Source organism: Fukomys damarensis, unplaced genomic scaffold, assembly GCF_012274545.1.
Source record: "Fukomys damarensis isolate Sample0158 unplaced genomic scaffold, DMR_v1.0_HiC HiC_scaffold_20, whole genome shotgun sequence".
Classification (NCBI taxonomy): Eukaryota; Metazoa; Chordata; class Mammalia; order Rodentia; family Bathyergidae; genus Fukomys; species Fukomys damarensis.
Window position 1 is genome coordinate 37,233,860 of NW_022900932.1, and position 21,485 is coordinate 37,255,344.

Below are 21,485 nucleotides of genomic sequence, written 5' to 3' on the forward strand. Positions count from 1 at the left end.
CAGAGATTGAACTGGGGAGCTTGAGCTTGTGGGACAGGTGGTGGAACCACTGAGCTAAATCCCCAACCCTCTGGCCCTTTAATTTTGAGACAAAGTCTTGCTATGTTGGCCATCCTGACATAACACTTGATCCTCCTGCTATAGTCAACAGGTAGGTGTGTGCCACTGCTCCTGGCTGTATTTTGCTTTTTCTGTTTTAACATTCTCATACTATTTAATTAATGAGACTTCTTTTTGAGTGTTATAGTTGATTATGGAAGACTGACTAATAGTTTTTTGTACTTTAGAGTGATATTCTGGGGAATGTTATTAGGCTTGATTTTTTGTGTTTAGTTTTTTAATGTGTATTTATGAATTACTTTACTCTGAGTCTGTCTGATAAAATGAAATGTCTGAGCTTTTTCTTCTCTCATAATATGAAAACTGCTTTGCCAGGTTTATCTGTGCGTTTTTTTGAGACAGGGTTTTGCTATGTAGTTCATTCACTCTGGCCTTGAACTCACTTTGTAGCTCATACTGGCCTCAAACTTGTGGCAATCCTTCTGCCTCCGTCTCCCAAATGCTGAGATTACAGGCATGCTGCACTGTGCTTGGCTTTTGCCAGGTTTAATTTGGCCATGTTGTAAAATTTATTCAATATATTGACATCATTTAGGAAAGAAAATTGTAAACTTGTGTCAAAAGGTTCTTTTTGATTATTGTCATAGAATTTTATAGCATATATTATGACAGTGTCTTATTTGTTGAAAAAAAATATTTTGGAGGGGTATCAGGGATCGAACCAATCCTTGTGCTTGTTGAATATATTTTGGTTAACAAAAACCTTAAGCGTGAACTCATTTAATTTTGCAAGGAAAAACAGGCAATCTACAAAGCAGACTAAGCATGACTTTTCTCGTTCTTCTGACGTTTAGGAATTGTAGCTCTAAAGGAATTCATAACTTGCTAAAGGCTAGTAGAAGACAGTCTAAAGAAAGATGCAGGATATTTTTGGTACCTAGTGCAGTATTTTTACCATCATGTTACATCAGTGGTTCTCAGACTTTAAAATATATCAGAATAACCTGGAGGGCTTGTAAAGCCATGGACTGTTGCTCCACACTCAGTTTCTGGTCAATGGGCCTTGGAGCCAGAGGCTTTTTAAAAAAGTTCAAGGTGATCCAGATACTGGTGGTCTGGAGGGGGGCAGTCACACTTTGTGAACCACTGCAGTAGTTTTTTTCCACCGTGTAAACCCCTTAATATTTTATACTCTTTTAAGTTAATCGAAGTTGTACATGTATTATCTCATTTGATCTGAAAACCGAAACTCCGCATGGAATGTATTATCCTGATTTTGAAGATGTACATTGAATCTAGAAAAGCAGCATGGTGGAATGTAAGGATCATTACTGAAACGTGATCTAGCCTAAATTCTTGCTTGGCCACTTCTCAGTCGTGTATTACAAGACACACTAGCCTTGACTTCTGTGGAGAGATTCCTTGATTAATGTGGAGAGAAAATTCTTTAACTCATAGGATGGTCTTTTTTAGGTTTATTGCAGGTATAGGTTAGATATTTTCAGAATATTGCTTATTAAATGGGGAGGATTCTCTTCTACCTCATCTGGGACTTTGGCAGTATGTGGAGACATTTTGGTGGCCACGACTAGAGAGGGTAATTATCTTGCATTGCATTAGACTGATCCCTCCTTCCCATATCCAAAAAAAAATTTAGAGCCAAATGCTGTTTAAAGTGTTTGGTACATAATAAATAGGGGATGGATAAAAGGACCTTTGCTCATAGGTTGTATTATTTAAAAAGGTAAAATTGCCAGCATGTGGTGGAGGTAGTCCTAAAATCTAGATTTTTCTGACTTCTGCTAGGCCAGTATTTGTAAGAAATTCATTCATAAAAGTTATCTTAGTAACAAAAAAAAGGCCTATTTGAAAAGGTCTTAACATGTTCTATGGCTGATTGTGAAAGTGTTTTAAGCCTCTGCTAAAAAGATAGAAGATGTTTTCAATAAACTTTTGTAATTATAATAACTGCATGTGGTATTCAGAAAGATGGTACATAGAACTGCTAACAGGATGGGTGCACTTTATGAAAAGAAAGGAATTAAGTTTTTTTTGTACTCTGGTAGTTTTTAAGTAGTTTCCTTTTATATAATTATCGAGCGCAGGGAGTCATTGGTCTAACTAGTAATATTTATTAGTTTTTTTTCTAAAGCTGTTTTTGTTATAGTTACTGTGAAGTTCAGCGTACTGATGTAAAATGGCAAATTTCTGACAAGTTATAAAAACTTCTCAAATATTTCTAGATAAGAAAATAGGGCTGACTTGACTCTGGTTCTCTGGTGCATGTTTTACATTCTTTTGTAGGTCCTAGATTTGCTGTCAGCCTGTTAAAGTGTTTTACTCATCTAAAGTAAAAAATTGCAGGTTTTTAAAAGAAATTGGGATGAAGTTTAAGGTTAGTCCAGAGATGGGAAGATGCCACCAGAGTACCTTTAGTGGATTCTGGCTTGTTTTGAGGGCACAGAACATAACTATAAAAATGTTCTAGGAATAGGAAAGATTGTTTGCTATGATATTTTTTCTTGTTTGTTTGATTTTACAGTTTAATTTGCCTTTCACTTTGCACATGAATACAATGTCTAGGCCTTTTTAAATTCTCATAGAATTTAAGTTTTAATTGAGTAATTCAGTTCTTTTTTGAAATTACAAGGGATATTTAAAGATACCGATATTTTAAAACCTAGATAGCTAGTCATGTGCCAGCTTCAGATTCACTAAGAAAAACAAATAATATTCATTGTTGTAATATTAAATAAGGCTTACAGTGAATGCCTTTATTATATGAATAGACTCCATTTAGTTACTAAAAATCTTTCATAAAAATGACTAAGAATGAAAATAAATATATTCTTTAAAAGTTAATGTTTTCATGTTAAGCTTCCAGTTTTGCGCATGTGTCTATACTTTAAAGAATCTAATTCATAGGGAAGTTAAAGGTTTTTTTAATACAAAGATTACCATAGTATGTCACAATTTTCTCAATTATTTTAAATTATAAGATGAAATATTGGTCATATATTGTTTGTTTTACTTTTTGGCTATTATTTTTTTCTCTTATCTCTTATACTTCTTATAGTTGACCAAAGATGATAAATATTAGCGAAGGTTTTTATATTTAGAATTTACAAAGTCATATTCTTTTAAACAAAAACGTAGCTGAAGTATTAGAGCCTTAAAACTTTTTCCCCCTAAATTCTAGAAAATATTACTTATTTTAATTGTTTAAGTACAGTAATAAAATTTAGCTGCTTTTGATATACATAAAATACTTTTGATCTATTAATTTCTTTTTTCTACTGGAGGAATGCTATATTGTAATTAAAGTAAACTAGAAATAATTTGATCTCATCTTTTTTATATACTGACGTGGTTATTGCCTGTTGCCTGTCTTGTTAGGCAAACACTCTAACCCTTTTTAAAAGGTAAACACTGCTAACCCTTTTTTAAAAATCACAGTGAATACTGCCTTGCAGTGATGTTACAATTCCCTGAAGCATATTTTGAATAATTGCATAGGTAGCTGGTGTGATATTAATCGATCAAGGTTTGTTGTGCATTTGCATTTATAATTAGCACTAGTTTTCATGGTAAAAAAATTTTTGTCAGATTTTAAGTGTCAGATACTAAAATAATCCTAATCTTACTAGCTAAATAATAATTGTTTTTTTTTTTTTTTTTTGGTACCAGGCATTGAACTCGGGTCCTTGCACTTGCAAGGCAGGCCACCGAACCGCTGAGCTAAATCCCTGTCCCGAAATAATAATTCTTCATCAATGAAGTATACACATTTATGAATTCATATAGTTAAAACAAAAAAATTTAACATTGAAGTAGAAACACATTTTTCTGTTTTTAAAAACACAATTACATGTTAGAATAACATTTTTTCAAGTGGATAAAATTGTTTCTAAAGGAAATTTTGATTTAGGAATGGTATAAACTTTCTTGGATGCTAATACAAATACAGTGATAATAGTAATATTTTATTGGTGAGTATATGTATGTATGTTCTCTGACAATTGAAGTAGCAGTCTATCTGAAAAATTTTCATGGACTAGTTTGAGGAAATCTCTTATGTAGAATAGCCTAGTATACCAAAAATTTCAGTTTAGTTTTTCATATCTGGATTGTAGTCAGGATTATTTATAATACTGTGAAATATGCTAAGGTGTTGATTATTAATACTATTTGCATTCTTTTTAATACTGAGAAGGTCACACAGCTTGTGATTATTGTGTATTGTCCAAGAACTAAGGCCTGCCATCTGTTACTTAAATGTACGAATAAGTTAGGATAATTTAGTGATATAAGTGATTTTGACACATCAGTTTTTTAAAGCCTAAGACCAACTTTTAGTGTTTTGCAGAAATGAAACTTAATGGTTAATGCTAGCGTTTATGTTTTTCTACTAAAATACAAAGATACTAGTAAGAACTAAAGATTATGTAACAAGAGCTTGGCTTTTAGTCATTTGCTTTTACTGATTGTTTATATATTTAAGTGGAGCCATCATGTTTTAATTTGAGATATTAGATTATACAAGATTTTAATATTTTAAAAACTGTAGCTTTTTAAAGTTGAACTGCTAGAATTCATTATTATAGAACACAATCAGGAAACTGCTTTAGTTAGCATTCCTTAAAGATTTGCTTTAAATATTTTTCAGATTCTCTGATTTTCCACCAACCTAATTCCAGTGTGAACACATAAGAGCTTCATCATTTAAAATTTTGCTGTTGGGGCCAAGGCATTTAGCTCAGCAGCATTGTGCCTGCCTTGCAAAGCCAAGGTCCTGAGTTCAATCCCCCGTACCAAAAAAAAAAAAAAATTTGCTGTTGGATCTTATGTCACTATAGAAGCTCTAAATTTTCTTTTAATTCCCAAGAACTTGGCTTTACCTTATATAGAAAGAAATCTTTAAAAATTGTGTTTGGTTTAATTAAATCTAATTAATTTTAGTATTTGTTTTATTTAATTGACATTGTTTTTATTTTTGGGGGGAGCTCTTTTTTATCATGACAACTTTTTGATTAATGTCCGTAAAGAAACTTTTATTAGCATCCATTTATAGACTGGTCAAGACTGAACTGGAGACCATGAAAGAATAATATTATTGGATCTTTTGAGTAGACAGATAATGTGTACATAAAGTATGTTTTTTACATAAATTGAGACACATATAAAGGTGAGCTTTTGTCCAAATACTAAATATTTAAGTCATTAAAGTGTAAAGTGGTTAAAAGTTCATGTCCCTTATTTTCATTCCCATCCTTTCCCATAACTTGTATTTTTGTTTTCCTGTGTATTAATTTCTTTTTCTTTTCTTTTTTTTTTTTTTTTTTTTTTTTATTTTTTTTTTTTTTTGGTACCAGAGATCAAACTCAGGACCTGGGCTTGAGAGGCAGGAGAGGGAACCACTGAGCTAAATCCCTGGCCCTTAAATTTTATGTTTTAAAATTACATTTATTGATTGAAAAAGTTGACTTTCCTTAACTAGTTCTTTCAAGTTTCAGTTAAACTATTTTTTAAGTGTTTTTGTACATTCTTTGAATATGAAGACTCTTATCTAAGTATGTTCAGTAATTGTGCTTTCTCCTTACTAAAATGCTGTCCCTTCAGAAAAAGCATTTATAAGTAGCTGACTAAAATTAAAGACTGTTATCTGTTCAAACCAAGAAGTATACTAGATTTACTTTCATACCTATTAATATATTTTAAAATACATTAAAATTCATATTATTAAATTCTAGGATATGAAATTAGACGAGGATTTTAGTGTATGTAATTTCAGTTTTCTTTGGCTAATTTACTAAAAAGTCAGAAATATAATTCTTTGACAGAAGAATATTTGTATATGCTTGCATATTTAAAAATCTTCACGTTATTTCTAAAATACTTGCACTTAGGCTAAGCTGTTTTTGCCAATTGGGAAAAAAGTCACTTTCAAATGATTTCATGGCTTGCAGTATAGAAGAAATTCAACATATTACATTAAAACCAAATATATAATGAAGCAATCCAATGCACTTGTTCGGATTTTTTTTTCTTTTATAATGGCTTCACATTAACTAGTCTCTTTGAAACATAAAGTTTGATTATTAGAAACAAAAAAAATTTTTTTTTTTTTTTTGTACTGGGGATTAAACTCGGGTCCTTGTGCTTGGGAGACAGGCGACAGAACCGCTGAGCTAAATCCCTGGCCCTAAAGTTTTATGGTTTTGATTAAATTAATAGAAAAAAACCTATTGTGGGGAGACACATTTATTTTAGAACATTATTAGTGCCTTGTGTGTAAGTAGGTTTTGAACATTTGCAAATTGGTTCATGGTTGTGGCTGTAAGATCAGTACAAATGGAAATTGTGGATTTTTTTTAAAGACTGCAACTAATAGTGAATTGGCACTAGGCTTTGTTCTCAAATTACTGACATCCTTAGCATCTTCACCTTATCATTTTCAAATATATTTTTTCTGGAAAAGTTGATGTCCTTATGTCTTGGTGTATGAAGTAACCAAAATACTGTGGTTTAGGATAGATCTGGTAAAGTAAATGGCTTTTTATAAGCAAAATGATATTACAGAAGTACCTTACAAATATAGCATTGAATATAAAAATTAGAGCCTTAAATGAATTTATGGTACTTTATGGTAATGCTGAATCAGTACTATAGTTTTAACTTCTACAAACTTTGATATGCATCATGATTTTGCATAGAAAATGAAGATTGGCATTAGGTTTAGGTTAGGAACATAATGCTATTAACAAGTGTGCCTAGTGCATGTTGTTGGAAGGTAATCTTTTTGAAAGCTCTTATGTTCGTATTTTGTTTGATTTGCCATTAAAGGTTAGTCCTAGGTGTTTTTTAGTGGGAACAAAACTAGAACGTGTGTGTGTGTGTGTGTGTGTGTGTGTGTGTGTGTGTGTTAACAGCAGCAGAGTTCTGAAACAGGAAACTTGTCTTATCATATTCATCCAGAGACCCAGGAAGAAGGTAATTATTTGGTATACTCGTTAAAACCAGTTAGTTGGGCAACTTAAATTTTTAGAGGTTCACAGATGTAAGTTTGAACAGTTGTAGATACATCATTTCATAACAACTGCTATGAAGAAAATTGATTAAGTTAGCTGGACTAATAAGCCTTCAGTTAATATACTAAGTAAATTATACTTTGGATTTTAAAGTTGCTGACATTAAGTTATCTAAGATTTAATTTGTTTAAATTTAAACATTTGAAACTCAAAATACTTTTTTCCTTTAAAAGTTAAATTTATTTTATTGAGTGTAATCTTAATATATAGATCTTGAATTACTTTAAAATTCTTAAATTTAAGGAATTCAGTTAGGAAAATTTTATTTCATGTATTTGTTACCATAAATTTCTTCCTCTGTGTGTAATTACAGAATTATGTAGTTGTAATCTGGGATTTTTACTGTTCTGTGGTCTGCTTTTTCAAAAATGTAGTTTTTATCTCTCAGTGGATACTTATTTTTAAAGCTTTGCAAGTTGTATTTCATCAGGCTATGCTGAATACCTTAGTTTGCCCACTATACTTTGTTACAGTTTAAAATTTTTTTTCCTTTTTGTTCAAACAGAACTGTTGTGCATATCTCTGTATAGTGTACTTTCTGTTGTTTATTGGAGTATATTGCTAGAGTATAGTGCTAGAATGAGATTTCTGTATTGAACGATTTTGTAGTTGTTACATGTTGCAGATTTCTTGCCAAATGAACCAGTTTGTAGTATTGTTACTAAGTAGAAGAATTGCTAGCAATTCTTGTTAACCTTGGAGGAGTAGGATGCTTCCATTTAGAAAATGAGATCTAAACTTCCATTTCAAAGCAAAAATTGGTGCAAACTTTTAGTCATGGTAAGTCATATAAAAACAAGGAAAAAAGAAATGTGAAATTATGTTTGAAGATGTAGAAAACTTCAGTACATCTATAGATTATTTGGCAGTCAGTTTTCAATTTTGGTTTGGCACTGCTAGCAGATAACTAAAAAGTATCAAAAAGAACTTAACTTTCAAGCTAAAGTGAATTTAAGTTAAATACTGGGATTGCTTTTAGTGGCACATGTCTGTAATTACAGCTATGTGCAGTGTGAGGCAGGAGGATTGTGAGTTTGAGACCATCCTGGTCAATTTAATGAGATCCTGTCAAAATAAAATTAAAGGGAGGAGGGTGCTGGAAATATCACTCAGTGGTAGAGAATTTGCCTAGAATGCATGAGGCCCTAGGTTTAATCCCCTCTACTGTGGAGTAAACCAACTCAACAATCAAAAAAGTCAACAACCCACTGTATTGAATTGGCCTGTATTGAGATTTAAATATAAATAACAAGCCATTTTGAACTCTGTATAATTTAATAGTAATAACCTCTTTCTTACAATTACAAAGCCCTTTGCAGTTTTGTAAAGATATTTTTTATGTTTTAAATTCATATATATGTGTATATATATATATGTATAGAGAGAGAGAGAGAGAGAGAGGGAGAGAGGGAGAGAGAGAGAGAGAGAGAGAGAGAGAGGGAGAGAGGGAGAGAGAGAGAGAATCAATATGTAGTTTACACCTTGAAAACACCATGGAACCTAGGCTGGCCTTGAAGTTGCAGTGATCCTCCTGCCTCAGCCTCCCAAGTGGGGGAATTATAGGCACGAGTCACCATGCCCAGCAGTAAAGATATTTTTAGTTATTGCATTTGGGCCTGAAATAACCAGTGAAAAGTTGAAACAAAGTGGTACTATCCTTAATTTATATAAGAACAAAACAAATATTTGAGGCCCAAAGATTGAATGATTTACCTAAAGTCATAGGCTTTAATTTACATAGTTGGGAATGGAACTTAGGTCTGTATTAAATGTCAGTATTTAAGGGCTTAGTGAAAGGCCTACATATTTCTTCCTTCGTATTTCTTAAAACTCCATTTTTGGAGCCCTCAACATTTTTGTAGTTTAAGCTTTCATGTCTGTATTCCCTTTTTCCTTTAGAAAGTAAAATTTTAGGTTTCATTAATTTGGTCTTTAGGAATTATTAAATGCTTTATGTATTAGAATGAATTTTCTTAAATAATGAATAATTAGTACTTTATTAGTTGGAAAATTCAAGGCACTGTTATTTGTTTGCTTCTCAATATGAATTTTCCATTAGAAACCGGAGTCCATCATTAACATTCAGAATATTTAAAAGGGAAAGATAATGAGAAATACAGGGCTAGTGATATGACTCAGTGGCAGAGCATTTGTCTCACGTGAGCAAGTTTCTGGGTTTGAACCCAGAGCTGGGAGGTGAAGGTGGGGGAGCAACTATAAACATTTCTATTAAATGTGGAAAGTAGGTCATAGAAATTTATGATGGTGATATTTAAAGCATAATTTGATTAGAAAGGTTTATAATATAGATATAATGGCACATTTGGAGAATATTAGATTTAAAATTGTTAAATTTTTTTGAAGGATATGTAAACCTAAAATACCTTGTGATCAGTGACTGAATTTCTTTTCCTCTCAGATGAGCTTTAAACACAGAGCTAAAATGGTGGCGGGAGTGAAGAAATGGATAAAGTCAGACTAATAAGATAGATAACAGGAGTGGAAAGCAAATTAGCAAATACCAGGCTTTTATAATTTAATTGTGTTTCCCAGGAACTTCTGGAGTTTTTTCCCTCTTTCTGCCCATGCTTTCCACCAACAGACAATTAAAGAAGAAACAGGGCCATTATCAAGGTTATTTCTCTGCAAAAGAGCTCCCATGTTGATCCTGGCCCCTTGACTCTATATATCTGATTAAATTGAACTCTCTGCCACAGTATCCTTAAAGTTGGTCATAATCTTGTTGGTCTACCTTGATTGATTGATTGATTGCAGTGCTGGAATTGGCTTTAGGATCTTTGCACAGAGCTATACCCCCAGCCTTTTTAAGACTGGGTTTTGTGATTCTTCTCCTTCAACCACCTAGAATGCTAGGATTATAGGCGTGTGCCACCATGACTTGTTTTGCCTTTTCTATATATTTTTGTGTGTGGGCTGCTGCTTCCTGAAAGTTTCGTGCATTTCTGTATTTCTACTCCAGCCTCTGCTGGAATATTTTAATCTTTCTGGTTTCTTCCTGTCTATTGATGTCTAACTTACTCTTATCTATATTACCTTGATTAGTGTATCTTCATCTCTTTCTCTTATAGAATTAATCTTGTCCTCTTTAGCTCTTAACATAGCTTGGTCTTACATTAACAGGACCTTTGGCATCATAGGTCTATGTGTCCATATTCACTAATAGACTAGGAACTCCTTGGAGGCTGTGCTCTTTGCTTACTTAACATGTTCATGACCAGCCATAGTTCGTATATCTCACTGCTGGGCAGCTTAAACCACCAGTGGTACCTGCAGCACTCATGGGGTAGGAACATGTTAAAAGCCTTACATTCTTAGTGCTCTTGCCTAAATGTTCTGTTGTGTTTGAATAATTTCATAAATGAAGTGGCCTTTAATGTGTGTGTAACAACCACATATGTATAGTTATAATTTTTTGAAGTTAGTCAAATCCTTTGCTAATTTATTTGCTTCAATAGTTAGTAGTCATAGGACAAAGATAAATTTGAGCTTAGCCTGGTCAATGTACTTTTGTGTTTTTTAGAAGGAGAAAATTTTAAAAATTTTCTTGCATAATCGAAATTTTATTGATTGTGTTAAGGACCTGTACATAGACATTACACTTTGTACATAATTCTTTTTTTCATTAAATTTATTGATACATTTTAGGTATACAGTACAGTTACATTCATTGTTGGGATCTTGTACCTTTACATGATGTATCTTGGTTCTTAATTTTTCCCCATACCCCTACTCTCCCCTCACCCCTCCACTCTTCCCTATTTACAAAGACTTTGTTTACATTTTTTCCTTTTCTTATGTTTTTCTTGTCCCTTCTTTCCTTTCCACTAGGAGAAAATCTTATTAGCATTCTTTCTGAAAACATTTTAGGTTGAGTTTGATAATAATCATTCATTTAATAAAAATAATTTTTTGTTGCATTGTTTAAAAAACAGGTCACTTCAATTTTTTTATTTTTAAAATATTTAAAATTAAAAACAGTTTTCAGTATGGTGATCAAATTTAGGACCTTGCACTTGCGAGGCAGGTGTGGCACCACTGAGCTAAAATCTCTAGCCCTTCAATTTTTTTTTTCCTTAAGACAGGATCTCACTATATAGTTCATGCTGACCTTGAACTCACTATGTAGCCCAGGCTAACCTCAAATTTGTAACAATCCCAATCCTGCTTCATTTTCCTGAGTGCTGGGATTATAGGTGTGCACTACCATGCCCAGCTAGCCATTACAAATTTTGATCAAAATTTGTTCTATTTATTTGTCTCCATATATTACAAAGTATTTTGTATGGTGTTTTGTCCCTAATAGCTTAGTTTCTCATCAACCTCTTGCCTGTGGGTTTAACGTTATTTATATTCATCTTTACCTAAATCAGTAATTTCATTAGGGCTTGCAAAACATGACTTTTTAATTCTGTTCTTTTATATTTATTGTTTTCTCTTTGTTCTCCCTCCTTTACCAGTTTTCAAAGTGAAGAACTTCCTTTAGCCGCTGAAAGGTGATAAATGAAAATGATTTTTTGTTGTTTAACTTTTTCCGTTTTGAGTATCTTTATAGACTCAGTGACTTTAATTCAGTGTGTTTTAACTTACCATCATGTAAGTTTTTCTTTGATGCTCAAATTATCACATCTAGTCGTTCAGACTTCCTTTATGCCATCTCCTGTCCATTGATATAACAGTAATTCCCATAAGTCTTCCTTGTTCATTGCCTCAGAAACCATCCTAGGTTCACCTGTGCCTCCTTGTCCCAGATCTGACATCAACTCTTTCCTAAAGAATTTTGGTACCTTTAATGTATTATGAGATGAGGCAAAAATCTGAGTGCTAGAAGTGTTAACTGTTGCTTGAATGACACTGGTGATAGGCCATTTCATTGAAAAGACCCAGAAAACGCGAGTATTTAAAACATGAATCATACTGATTTTTAAAAATTTCTAGATTTTAAAGTATAATCTCATACTAATAATCATGTCTTAAAATCATTAACATAATTTCACGGCTTTTCATATACTATATAAAAGTTTGAAGATAACAGCAATACTAATAAAGAGAGTAAAACTATAAAAAATTGGTTAAAATTACGTTTTAGTTTTCGTTTTTAGAGTACTTTCTACCAAGAAGTCTAGAAGAGCAGTGTCTAGTCTTAAAATCCTTTATCCTGATTGGTGATACTTAATCATATTCGTTTCACTTTTCAATGCATGGGGTTTAAAATTTTTAATTTTTATTTTTTGAGGTGCTGGGAAATGAAGCAGCTCTTATCACCACCAAACCATATATGAATTTTTTAAATGTCTTTTTTTAAATATTAAATGATTCAGAGGTTAAAATTTGGGCTGAGGGTATAGCTCAGTATTCTTCGGTAGCATGCTCACTGCCCTGATTTTAATTCCCAGAACCCCTACTTCCAACAAACACTCATGCAAACACACAAAAGAAAAAGGTCAACATTATCCAGCAGGGCGGATATAGCTCAGTGGCGCCATGCCTGCCCTGGCAAGCACAAGGTCCTAAATTCAATCCCTGGTACCAAAAACAAACACGAAAAACACCATTATCCAAAGATGGACATAGAAGTCTTCCTTTCAGTTATTCCAGTTATCCCCTTCCCGTTCTCTATATTTTCTTTAAAAAATTTTTGTTTTTGTTTTTGTTTTTTGAGACAGGGTCTTGCTAGTTCATTCAGGCTGGCCTCAAACTCATTGTGATCCTCCTGCTTCAGCCTGCTTCGGTGCTGGAATTAGAGGTGTGGGTCACCACATCTAGGTTCCATTCTCTATAAAGCAACTGTTTTTGTTCTTCATTTATGGTGTAGGAATGCATGTATGCGTGTGTGTGGAGGGTGTTCAATTCCCAGCAAATATATGTGTAAATATTCTTTCATCCATACCTGTGAAAAAGGTAAAAAAAAAAATTTTTTTTTTTTTTTTTCTGGGGATCAAACTCAGGACCTTGTGCTTGCAAGGCAGGGGCAGTGTCACTGAGCTAAATCCCCAGCCCAACAAAAGGTAAAATTTTGATGTGCCCTGTAATATAGTTTTTTCTTAAAATATTTTGTTGTTTTCTCCAGTCACCACATACTTATCTTACAGAACATATAATGTACAAATAACCTTTCTTAAATTACAAAAATAAAATTTTTCAGCAATTTTGTAAATTACTTTTGGATTGAAAATAATACTCTGGGCTGGGGATAGCTCAGCAGGATAGAGTGCTTACCTGATATGTGCTAGGCCCTAGGTTTGATGCCCAGCAACGTTAAAGAAAAAAAAAGTTGAAATTAATTGAGTATAATGGCTGTAAAGAGAAAAAGAAAAATACCTAGGAAAATCAGGTGAATTTTGGATTGCATTTGGAAGTTATTGAATCTTGAAATAATGAGCAGAAATCCTTTGTGATGGTCTTTAAATGGAGGCCTTAGGCAAATTAGCCCTTGGTGGTATAAAATACCTTTGTCAGAAAAATCATGGGATTGGAGAGGAATGATTAGTTCAAGAAAAAAGGAGAGCTGGTGTGATAGGTGAAAATCACAGAAATGTAAAGCTGGGTGAGGTTGTGCAATCCCAGCACTCAGGAAGCTGAAACAGAAGGATTACTGCAAATTTGAGGCCAGCCTGAACTGAGCAAAGCCCAGTCTCAAAAAATAAAAACACAAAAAAGAATCAGAAATTTAGATTTCATAGATTGTTGGTGATTTTTATTGTTAGTTGGGAATAAATTTGTGGTACAGGTCTTTTGTTTTGTTTTTTTGGTACCAGGGATTGAACTCTGGACTTTGTGTTTGCCAGACAGGCGTAACACCACTGAGCTTAAAAGCCCCTTGGTACAGGTTTTTATGCCAACTATAGTAACATAATTTGATGTAATAGGTGTACTCAATATTGATTACATTTATTAAAAGTGAGAATAACAGTGTTTCAGCCTCAGCTCAGTATTTTTATCTAGGCATAGGTATCAAGGGCTGGACAAGACCTTTGTTATATCTGAATCTAATCTTGTAAAATGGGAAAATGAAGTCTAGAAAGAATTAAGTGACTTGTCCAAATTATACAACTATTTAGTGGTATAGCCTACTTTTAAATCTAACAAACTCTAGGGCTCAAGTGATCTTCCCATTTCAGCTTCCCAAGTGTTTACAATGGTTTTACCCTGCCCAGCTGCCATCATACTTTTAACATGGAAAACTAGAAGTTGTATGGTTCTTTTCATATAAGAGCAGGTTTCTTTTTGGTTTTGTTTTGGTTTTTTATCTTGTCCCTACTTACATTAGTTGTGGTTTATAAAGTCTGAGGTTTTCGTTTTTCTTATATACTTAAATCCTGAAATACAGAAATTATATTTTACGTTTAAGTGCACTTTTTTTTTTTTTAAACTGGGGATCGAACTCAGGTTCTTGTGCTTGCAAGGCAGGTGCCGGAACCCCTGAGCTAAATCCCTTGCTAGGTGCATTTTTAATGTACTAAGTAGAAAGGCTTAAAGATTTTTTTTTTTGTTGTAAAATTGTTTTTAGTCTTGGAATTACTGTGTTTACCATTATTTCTGAATTACACATGCTAGATTATAGATAAATACATTGACTGTCCTTTATAACTAGCTAAAATGGTGAAAGCCTACTTTTTACTATTAACTAATGTTTTAAAATGTGTACATATATGTATTATTGTATATTTCAGCTGTTTCCTTAACTTAAGTATTTAGATATTTATCCAAACATTATTGCTATGGGATTTCCTGCAGAAAGACTTGAAGGCGTATACAGGAACAATATCGATGATGTTGTAAGGTAAGAACTCTTGATTTTCTATTTCAAGTATTGATGTATATTTATGTTTATGTTGCATTTTCACTTAGAGAATATTTCTAAAACAGAAAAAGATACACACTGTGATGTAGACTTTATTTTGTTATGATAGTGCTCTGTAACTCCTTTTTAATGTAGTGTACCTTATAGACCTCAATGGGATATAACTCATTTGATAAGAACTGACTTTGTACATACCCAAATTCTTAGGTGACTTTTTGGATTCCCTAAGATACCTCTCATTAGATTAATGCCTAGATTCCAATACAGTGTGGTTTTTGTCTTTTATTTTACAACAGAGATTAGGCTTAAAATCTTGCAGTAGATTTATTCAGTTGAACTTATTAGTCACTCTGAGGTATGGATGACCAGTGCAGTGTATTTTTTGTAGAGCAGTTTTTAGTGGAATATGTGTGTACCAACTGCCCAGGAATATTTGGTACAGTGACTGTGGGGCAGAGTGACTGGACATACCAAAGTCTAAATCCTTTTTATAATTTTGCATAATTTTATGTGTAATGTTCATTCAGTTCAGAATACTTCTCAGAAGGCCCACCTAAGTACTACCTTTAAAATACATTTATGACCTAAGAATACATGGCAGTTTATGCCTACTGTGCAAATAGTCTTAATATATCTTGTTTCAGAGCAAAAATATATATGCCTGAATAAACATTAAATTGTCAGTACAGACTGTTGATCTTAAAAGTTAAAATTATAGACTATTTCCATTATTCTTTTTCATAAGTGTCTGTCTGTCTGTCTCTTTCTTTCTTTCTTTCTTTTTGGTACCGGGGATTGAACTTGGGCCCTTGTGCTTACAAGGCAGGCGACGGAAACACTGAGCCAAATACCTGGCCATAAGTGTCTTTCTTGAGACTTCTAATTTAAATATTTGGTGATTATTAGAATTGGATTTCATGACGGGTAGGAAAACACTGTAACTTACAAAGCATTATGCTGATGTGAAATCTTTTATAAATAGTTATGTAAGTATATGACTGTTTACATCCTTTTATGAGCTAGCTATAAATTTATCTAAGTGTTTTTTAGCATTTTACTTTGAACCACACAGTATAGTTATATTTTTGCAGTATTGAGTTATGGTCAATTGGATTTTTGTAATGTTTATATTATACTTAGAATTAAATTTCAGTATCTACAAAAAGTTTTCCTTTTTCCTGCCTGTAGTGTCAATTAAAATTATGGTGGAGTTCTAGAGGTACTGTTTAAGAACTTGAAAATAGGAAAATGGATTTGCAGGCCCATGGGAGCAGCAACTTGATATAGCCCAGTCAGTGATAACACATCTAAAAAAAAAAAAACCAAACAAAACAGTAGGTCATAAAAAAAGATAAATTTTGAATTAAGAGAGATGGTGGATCTGGTAGATGAACAGTACTGTAGAGTCATCAGACATGTATCCTTTTGTGATGCAAAATATTTGCAGGCCTCTCTGTGGCCTATATATAATACCTCACAAGGTGCTCTACTTCACATTACTATTTATATTCAAGCAAGCAGATCACTAACATAGTTAATACTGAAAAAAAGAGTATAATAGGCTGGGTGTGATGGTGGATGTCTATAATTCCAGCAGTCTGTGTGGCTAATGCAGGAGGATTGCAAGTTCCAGCCCAGCCTGGGCAATTTAGCAATGTAGTGAGACCCTGCCTCAAAAGAAAAAACAAAAATAACCTGGATATGTAGCTTAGTGCAGAGGCAATTGGTTCAATCCCCAGTATCCCACCAAAACAAAACATCAAAACTGTTTGCCCTCTATGGGCAGGTTTCTGATCACTAAGGTTATCCTTGTGAGAAATCAGTCTGGCATGCTAATTTTTACATAAGTCTCTTCTTAACATGAATAAGTCACTGTGGGCTTACACATTCAATTTGTAATCAGTAACCAAGGCTAAAATTTATTGTCTAGCTTTATATAGTTTGTTTTATTTAGGCTCATGCTTTTTTCACATCTGTTTTTCCTAAAAATTGTTTTGGATTGTTAATTTAGTGAGTGGTTTTTAGAGCCAACTGATCTTGCTACCCGTTATAATAGCCTATCAACATGAAGCATTAACAGCTGAATACAGTAGTTCTTTTGTCTTTATTTTGTTGTCTTTTTTTGTCATTGGTAGTATGGATAAATGACAGTAAGGTATTGATAGTTTCTATTGCCTCATCCTTTCTCCCTCTCTTAAGGAAAAAGATGAACAGTGACCAGGAAGGAAGGTATATAGTTTTTCCTGTAAACCAAAATGTAAAAATAAATTTCTAAGTGACTTGCCTGTTACCATTGACCTCTTCAAGGGAGTCGTTGTGTCCAGTATCTGATTGACTGATTTTCTTGATTGGTTTATAATATAATACTTTGAGGACATTAATAATAATCACAAATGATTCCTTTTTTGTTTCAAAAGAGATAATGCCTGTAGAAATTTTCATTTTTATATACCTTTGCTTTTTTGCTAACAAAAGCATTTTAAGTTGGAATTTTCTTTGCTTTGTGTAAACTGGGATGTCTAAAGGATATTTAAAATTAATCCTTTTTTTCTAATACCGTATTTTTACTGTGATTCCCCCCCCCAAACAGGAAATATTGTGGAGCCTTCAACCTTTATTGTACTATATTATTGCTTTGAGTAAAATAAACTTAAATTGCAAATACCATAATGCTTAAATTATCTGGTAGTATTTAACTGATTTAGAGGTATAGTTATGACACAGTGCAGTTTTGTGTTTGAGGTACACAGTGTTCTTTTGAGACAAATATTTAAATTCTTGTTTTGAGATTACGTCCGAAGATCATGTATCAATATAAAAAATAAAAGGAGAAAAGTGAACCAAGCTGAAATTTTTACTATCTTAACTAAATATTTTGCTTAGTAAGCAATCAGAACTCACGTAGCAGGACATTGAAGGGAAGTTTTTAAAAAAGCTGACTCTTCCAAATTTGTTTTGTCTTTAGTACCTTTTTTGTGCTTATTTCTTGCCACTAAGTTTTTTGCCCCAACCTGGTGGTACTAAGGAATTGTTTTTTGATGTGTATGTTAATCTTGTCCCTAAGGCTAATATTGAAGATACCTAATTTACTGTATCTGGTATATATCTAAGCACTATTTAACAAATTGGTGCTTCCTTGTTTAAGAGGTGTGTTTGAGAACTGTCTTGTCCCTAATAAATCAGGAAAATGTAGTTTAATAGAGAGAGGTGAACAAGCTTTCTTATTGCAGAACCTTTACTATGTCACACAGTGAAACTCTAGTAGGCCACCTTTCTCTCTCTTTCCCCTACCTCTTTCTTTTTCTTTGTAGTACATTAAATATCTATCTAAAAAATGTTTCATGGGGCGTAATTTGGGAAATGTTGAAAATGAAAAAAAATATAAAACTATATTTTCTTGTCAGAGTCTGTAGAAAATAATTTGCTTCGTGTTTTATTGGTATTTCTCTTTTATAAGTTTTTGGTGGAAAGATTCCTGTAGTTATAAGGAAAGGCTTAGATCGTGGTTTTCTGACATGGAATGATTTTTAAAAACATGCATTGTCTCATAGACGCAAATTTCATTTCTTTACTCTTGTATAAGTACCTGTATTATGATTCTAGAGTGCATATTCTTCCTTACATGCTATTATATGCATTTTTTTCCTGAAGAAACTTTTCAAATATTATTCTCTTTATTATCTCTTAATCTCTCAGTCAGCCTTAATTATATATTATTTTTCAGTAAGAATGAAATGTTTATTGCCCTAACATCAGTATTATTAGTTACTCAGTTTTTTTTTTTTTTTTTTTTTTTGTACCTGGGATTCAACTTGGGTCCTTGTGTGAACCACTGAGCTAAATCCCTGGCCCAGTTATTCAGTTTTTTAAAAAGGAATTTAAAAGTGTTCAGAAGCTGCTGGTTGTGGTAGCACATGCCTGTAATACCAGCACTCAGGAGGCTGAGGCAGGAGGGTCACTGTGAGTTCCAGGCCAGCCTTCACTACTTAGTGAGTTTAAAGCCAGCCTGAACTGCATAGCAAGATACTGTTTAAAACAAAACAAAACAAAACTTCAGAGGCAAACTTTAGCCTCATTACTTATCATCTGTGGTACTGGAAGATGTTAATGTCTTTTAAAAACCACCTATGAAACGGATAGATCTACTGTAGAGATTTAATATGATACCACATGTAAACTGCTTATACAATGGTTACTTGTGTAGCAATAGGTAAATAAATGCTCAAAATGTTACCTACTATTAAAATACCAAAAATGGGTTGGTGCCCATAGTACATATTTTGTCCATACTGCAGCTGTTGTAGTGAGCCTGAAAGTTGAGTCCATTCACTTAGATCCCAAAACTTATTTCAGCTATACCATCTTGTGTATCAGAGAATAAAAACTAGAAATTCTTGGGCCAGTCTAGCCCATTGATCTCCTTTGTTGGGCTTAATGTAGTGTTTGGTCCACACACTGTTTAAAATTGGAACTTGTTGCATATATGCATGCATTTATTTATGTATGTATAGTTTTTGAGACAAGGTCTTGCCGTGTAGCCCACTATATAGATCGTGCTGCCCTTGAACTCACAGTGATCCTACTTCTTTAGCCTCACGTGTGCTGGGATTACAGACTTGAGCCACTATGCCTGGCCATTTCTTATACTTAAAAATCAGGAAACCTTATGTGAAAAGTCGTATTTCTGGCTTCTTTAAAAAAGTTGAAGGACATGAATTAATATCCCTATGTAACAAAAATCAAATAGGATTGTGTAGTTGCCTACCTGTCTCTGTCATTGAACAGATTACTGTATGAGGTACTATTTCTCATCTTTTGTTCTGTTTGCTTCATTTGAGTCTGTAAATTTGTAGATCAGTAATTAAATCTATATGTAAGTTTTTGCTTTATTAATGCATGTATTGCTTGCTTTAGGTACTCAGTATTATAGAATGTCATATATAAATTGTGTCTTTTAAAATAAGTTGTTATGAAATTTCTTTTAGAATACTAGGAATTAATATCATGAAAAGACATTTTAGGAGGGATTAGGAATATGCATAGCATCTAATTTGTTTGTAGTAAAATTAAAGAATAATTGGTAGAATTCTACCTTAAACATCTTGCCTTCAGCTTAGAAGTCTGTCTGTATCCAGCCCTACCATCAAGTACGAAGAAAAATTCTTGGACTCAAAAAAATGCATTCATAAAAAACATTTCCTAGGGGATTAGTAGTAGATGTGCTGCAATGGAATAAGAGAATAAACCAAGAAAGAAAAAAAAGACAGCCTTACCAGGATTTATTATTGATTTATTGATGACAGCCATTCTTTGTGGAATGAGATGGAATCTCAGTGTTGTTTTAATTTACATTTCTCGAATGACCAGTGATACTGAGCAGTTTTTCACATATTTATTTGCTGTTTATATTTATTCATCTGGGAAATGTCTTTTCATTTGAATGGTCTGTTTTTGAATTGGGTCTACAACTGTGGGAGAAAGGGGTCTGATTGTTTTGAGTTCATTATACTAGATGTTAGTTTGAGGAGAGCTGGAAAAAATTTTTTTTCCATTCTGTGGGTTGTCTCTTCACTATGTTGAAGGTTTCTTTTGCTATGCAAAAGCTTTTTAATTTGATTTGATCCCAGTTGTTGATTGTTTGTAATGTGTAATTGGGGTTTTGTTCATAGTCTTTGCCTACTTATGTCTTCAAGAGTTTTATCTGTTCTGTCTTCCAGCAGATTAAGTGTTTCTGTTTTAATATTTAGATCTTTGATCCATTTCAATTTTAGTTTAGTGCATGGTAAGATATGGGTCTAGGTTCAATTATCAGCATGTGGAAAGGCTAGCTTTCTTCCAGTGAAGGTATTTGGCCCCTTTGTCAAAGATAAAGTGACTGAGTGTGTTTGGAATTGTTCCTGTGTCTTTTAATCTGTTTCATTAATCCTTGGATCTGTTTTTGCCAGTACCACACTGTTTTTATTATGGTTGCTTTTTAGTATAACTTCAGATCAGGGATTGTGATGCTCCTTCCCTTGCCCTGGTTGCCTAGAATTGACCTATACAGTAAAAACTGCAGTACTCTGAAAAAGGAGATCAAATAGGATATCCCCATTCTTGGATAGGAATAAATATGGTAAAAATGGCCGCACTTCCAAAACTGTCATACAGATTTAATGCAATCCTAATCATAATACCAATAGCATACCTCAGATAACTAGAAGGCAATCCTAAAAATTATATGCAACCAGAAGAGACCTAGAAGAATAATATTTAGAAACACTGAATTGAATTAAGTATCAGGAAATATAATTAGAATATTTGGAGTGGTTGCCTGTGTAGAGAAGGGTTTGTGTATGAAGAGGGCCAGAGATGTGTAAACTTTTTATGGGATAATGTATTTATATATAAAAAGAGATAAAATTTACCATTCAACCATTTTCAGGTGTACAGTTCAGAGGCACTGTGTGCATTCACATTGTTATACAACTATCATCACTATCCATCCCTAGAATTTTTTTTTTTTTTTTTTTTTT

General features: G+C 33.0%; 1 protein-coding gene across 1 annotated transcript in view; it reads left to right on the top strand.

Moving 5' to 3' along the window:
• The window catches only part of Pten (phosphatase and tensin homolog), an 80,711-nt gene that overhangs the window by 8,027 nt on the left and 51,199 nt on the right, over positions 1-21,485 (top strand). Inside the window, exon 2 of the mRNA XM_010604989.2 lies at positions 14,865-14,949. Coding sequence (XP_010603291.1) covers positions 14,865-14,949 — 85 coding nt within the window. The remainder of the gene's footprint in view (positions 1-14,864; positions 14,950-21,485) is intronic.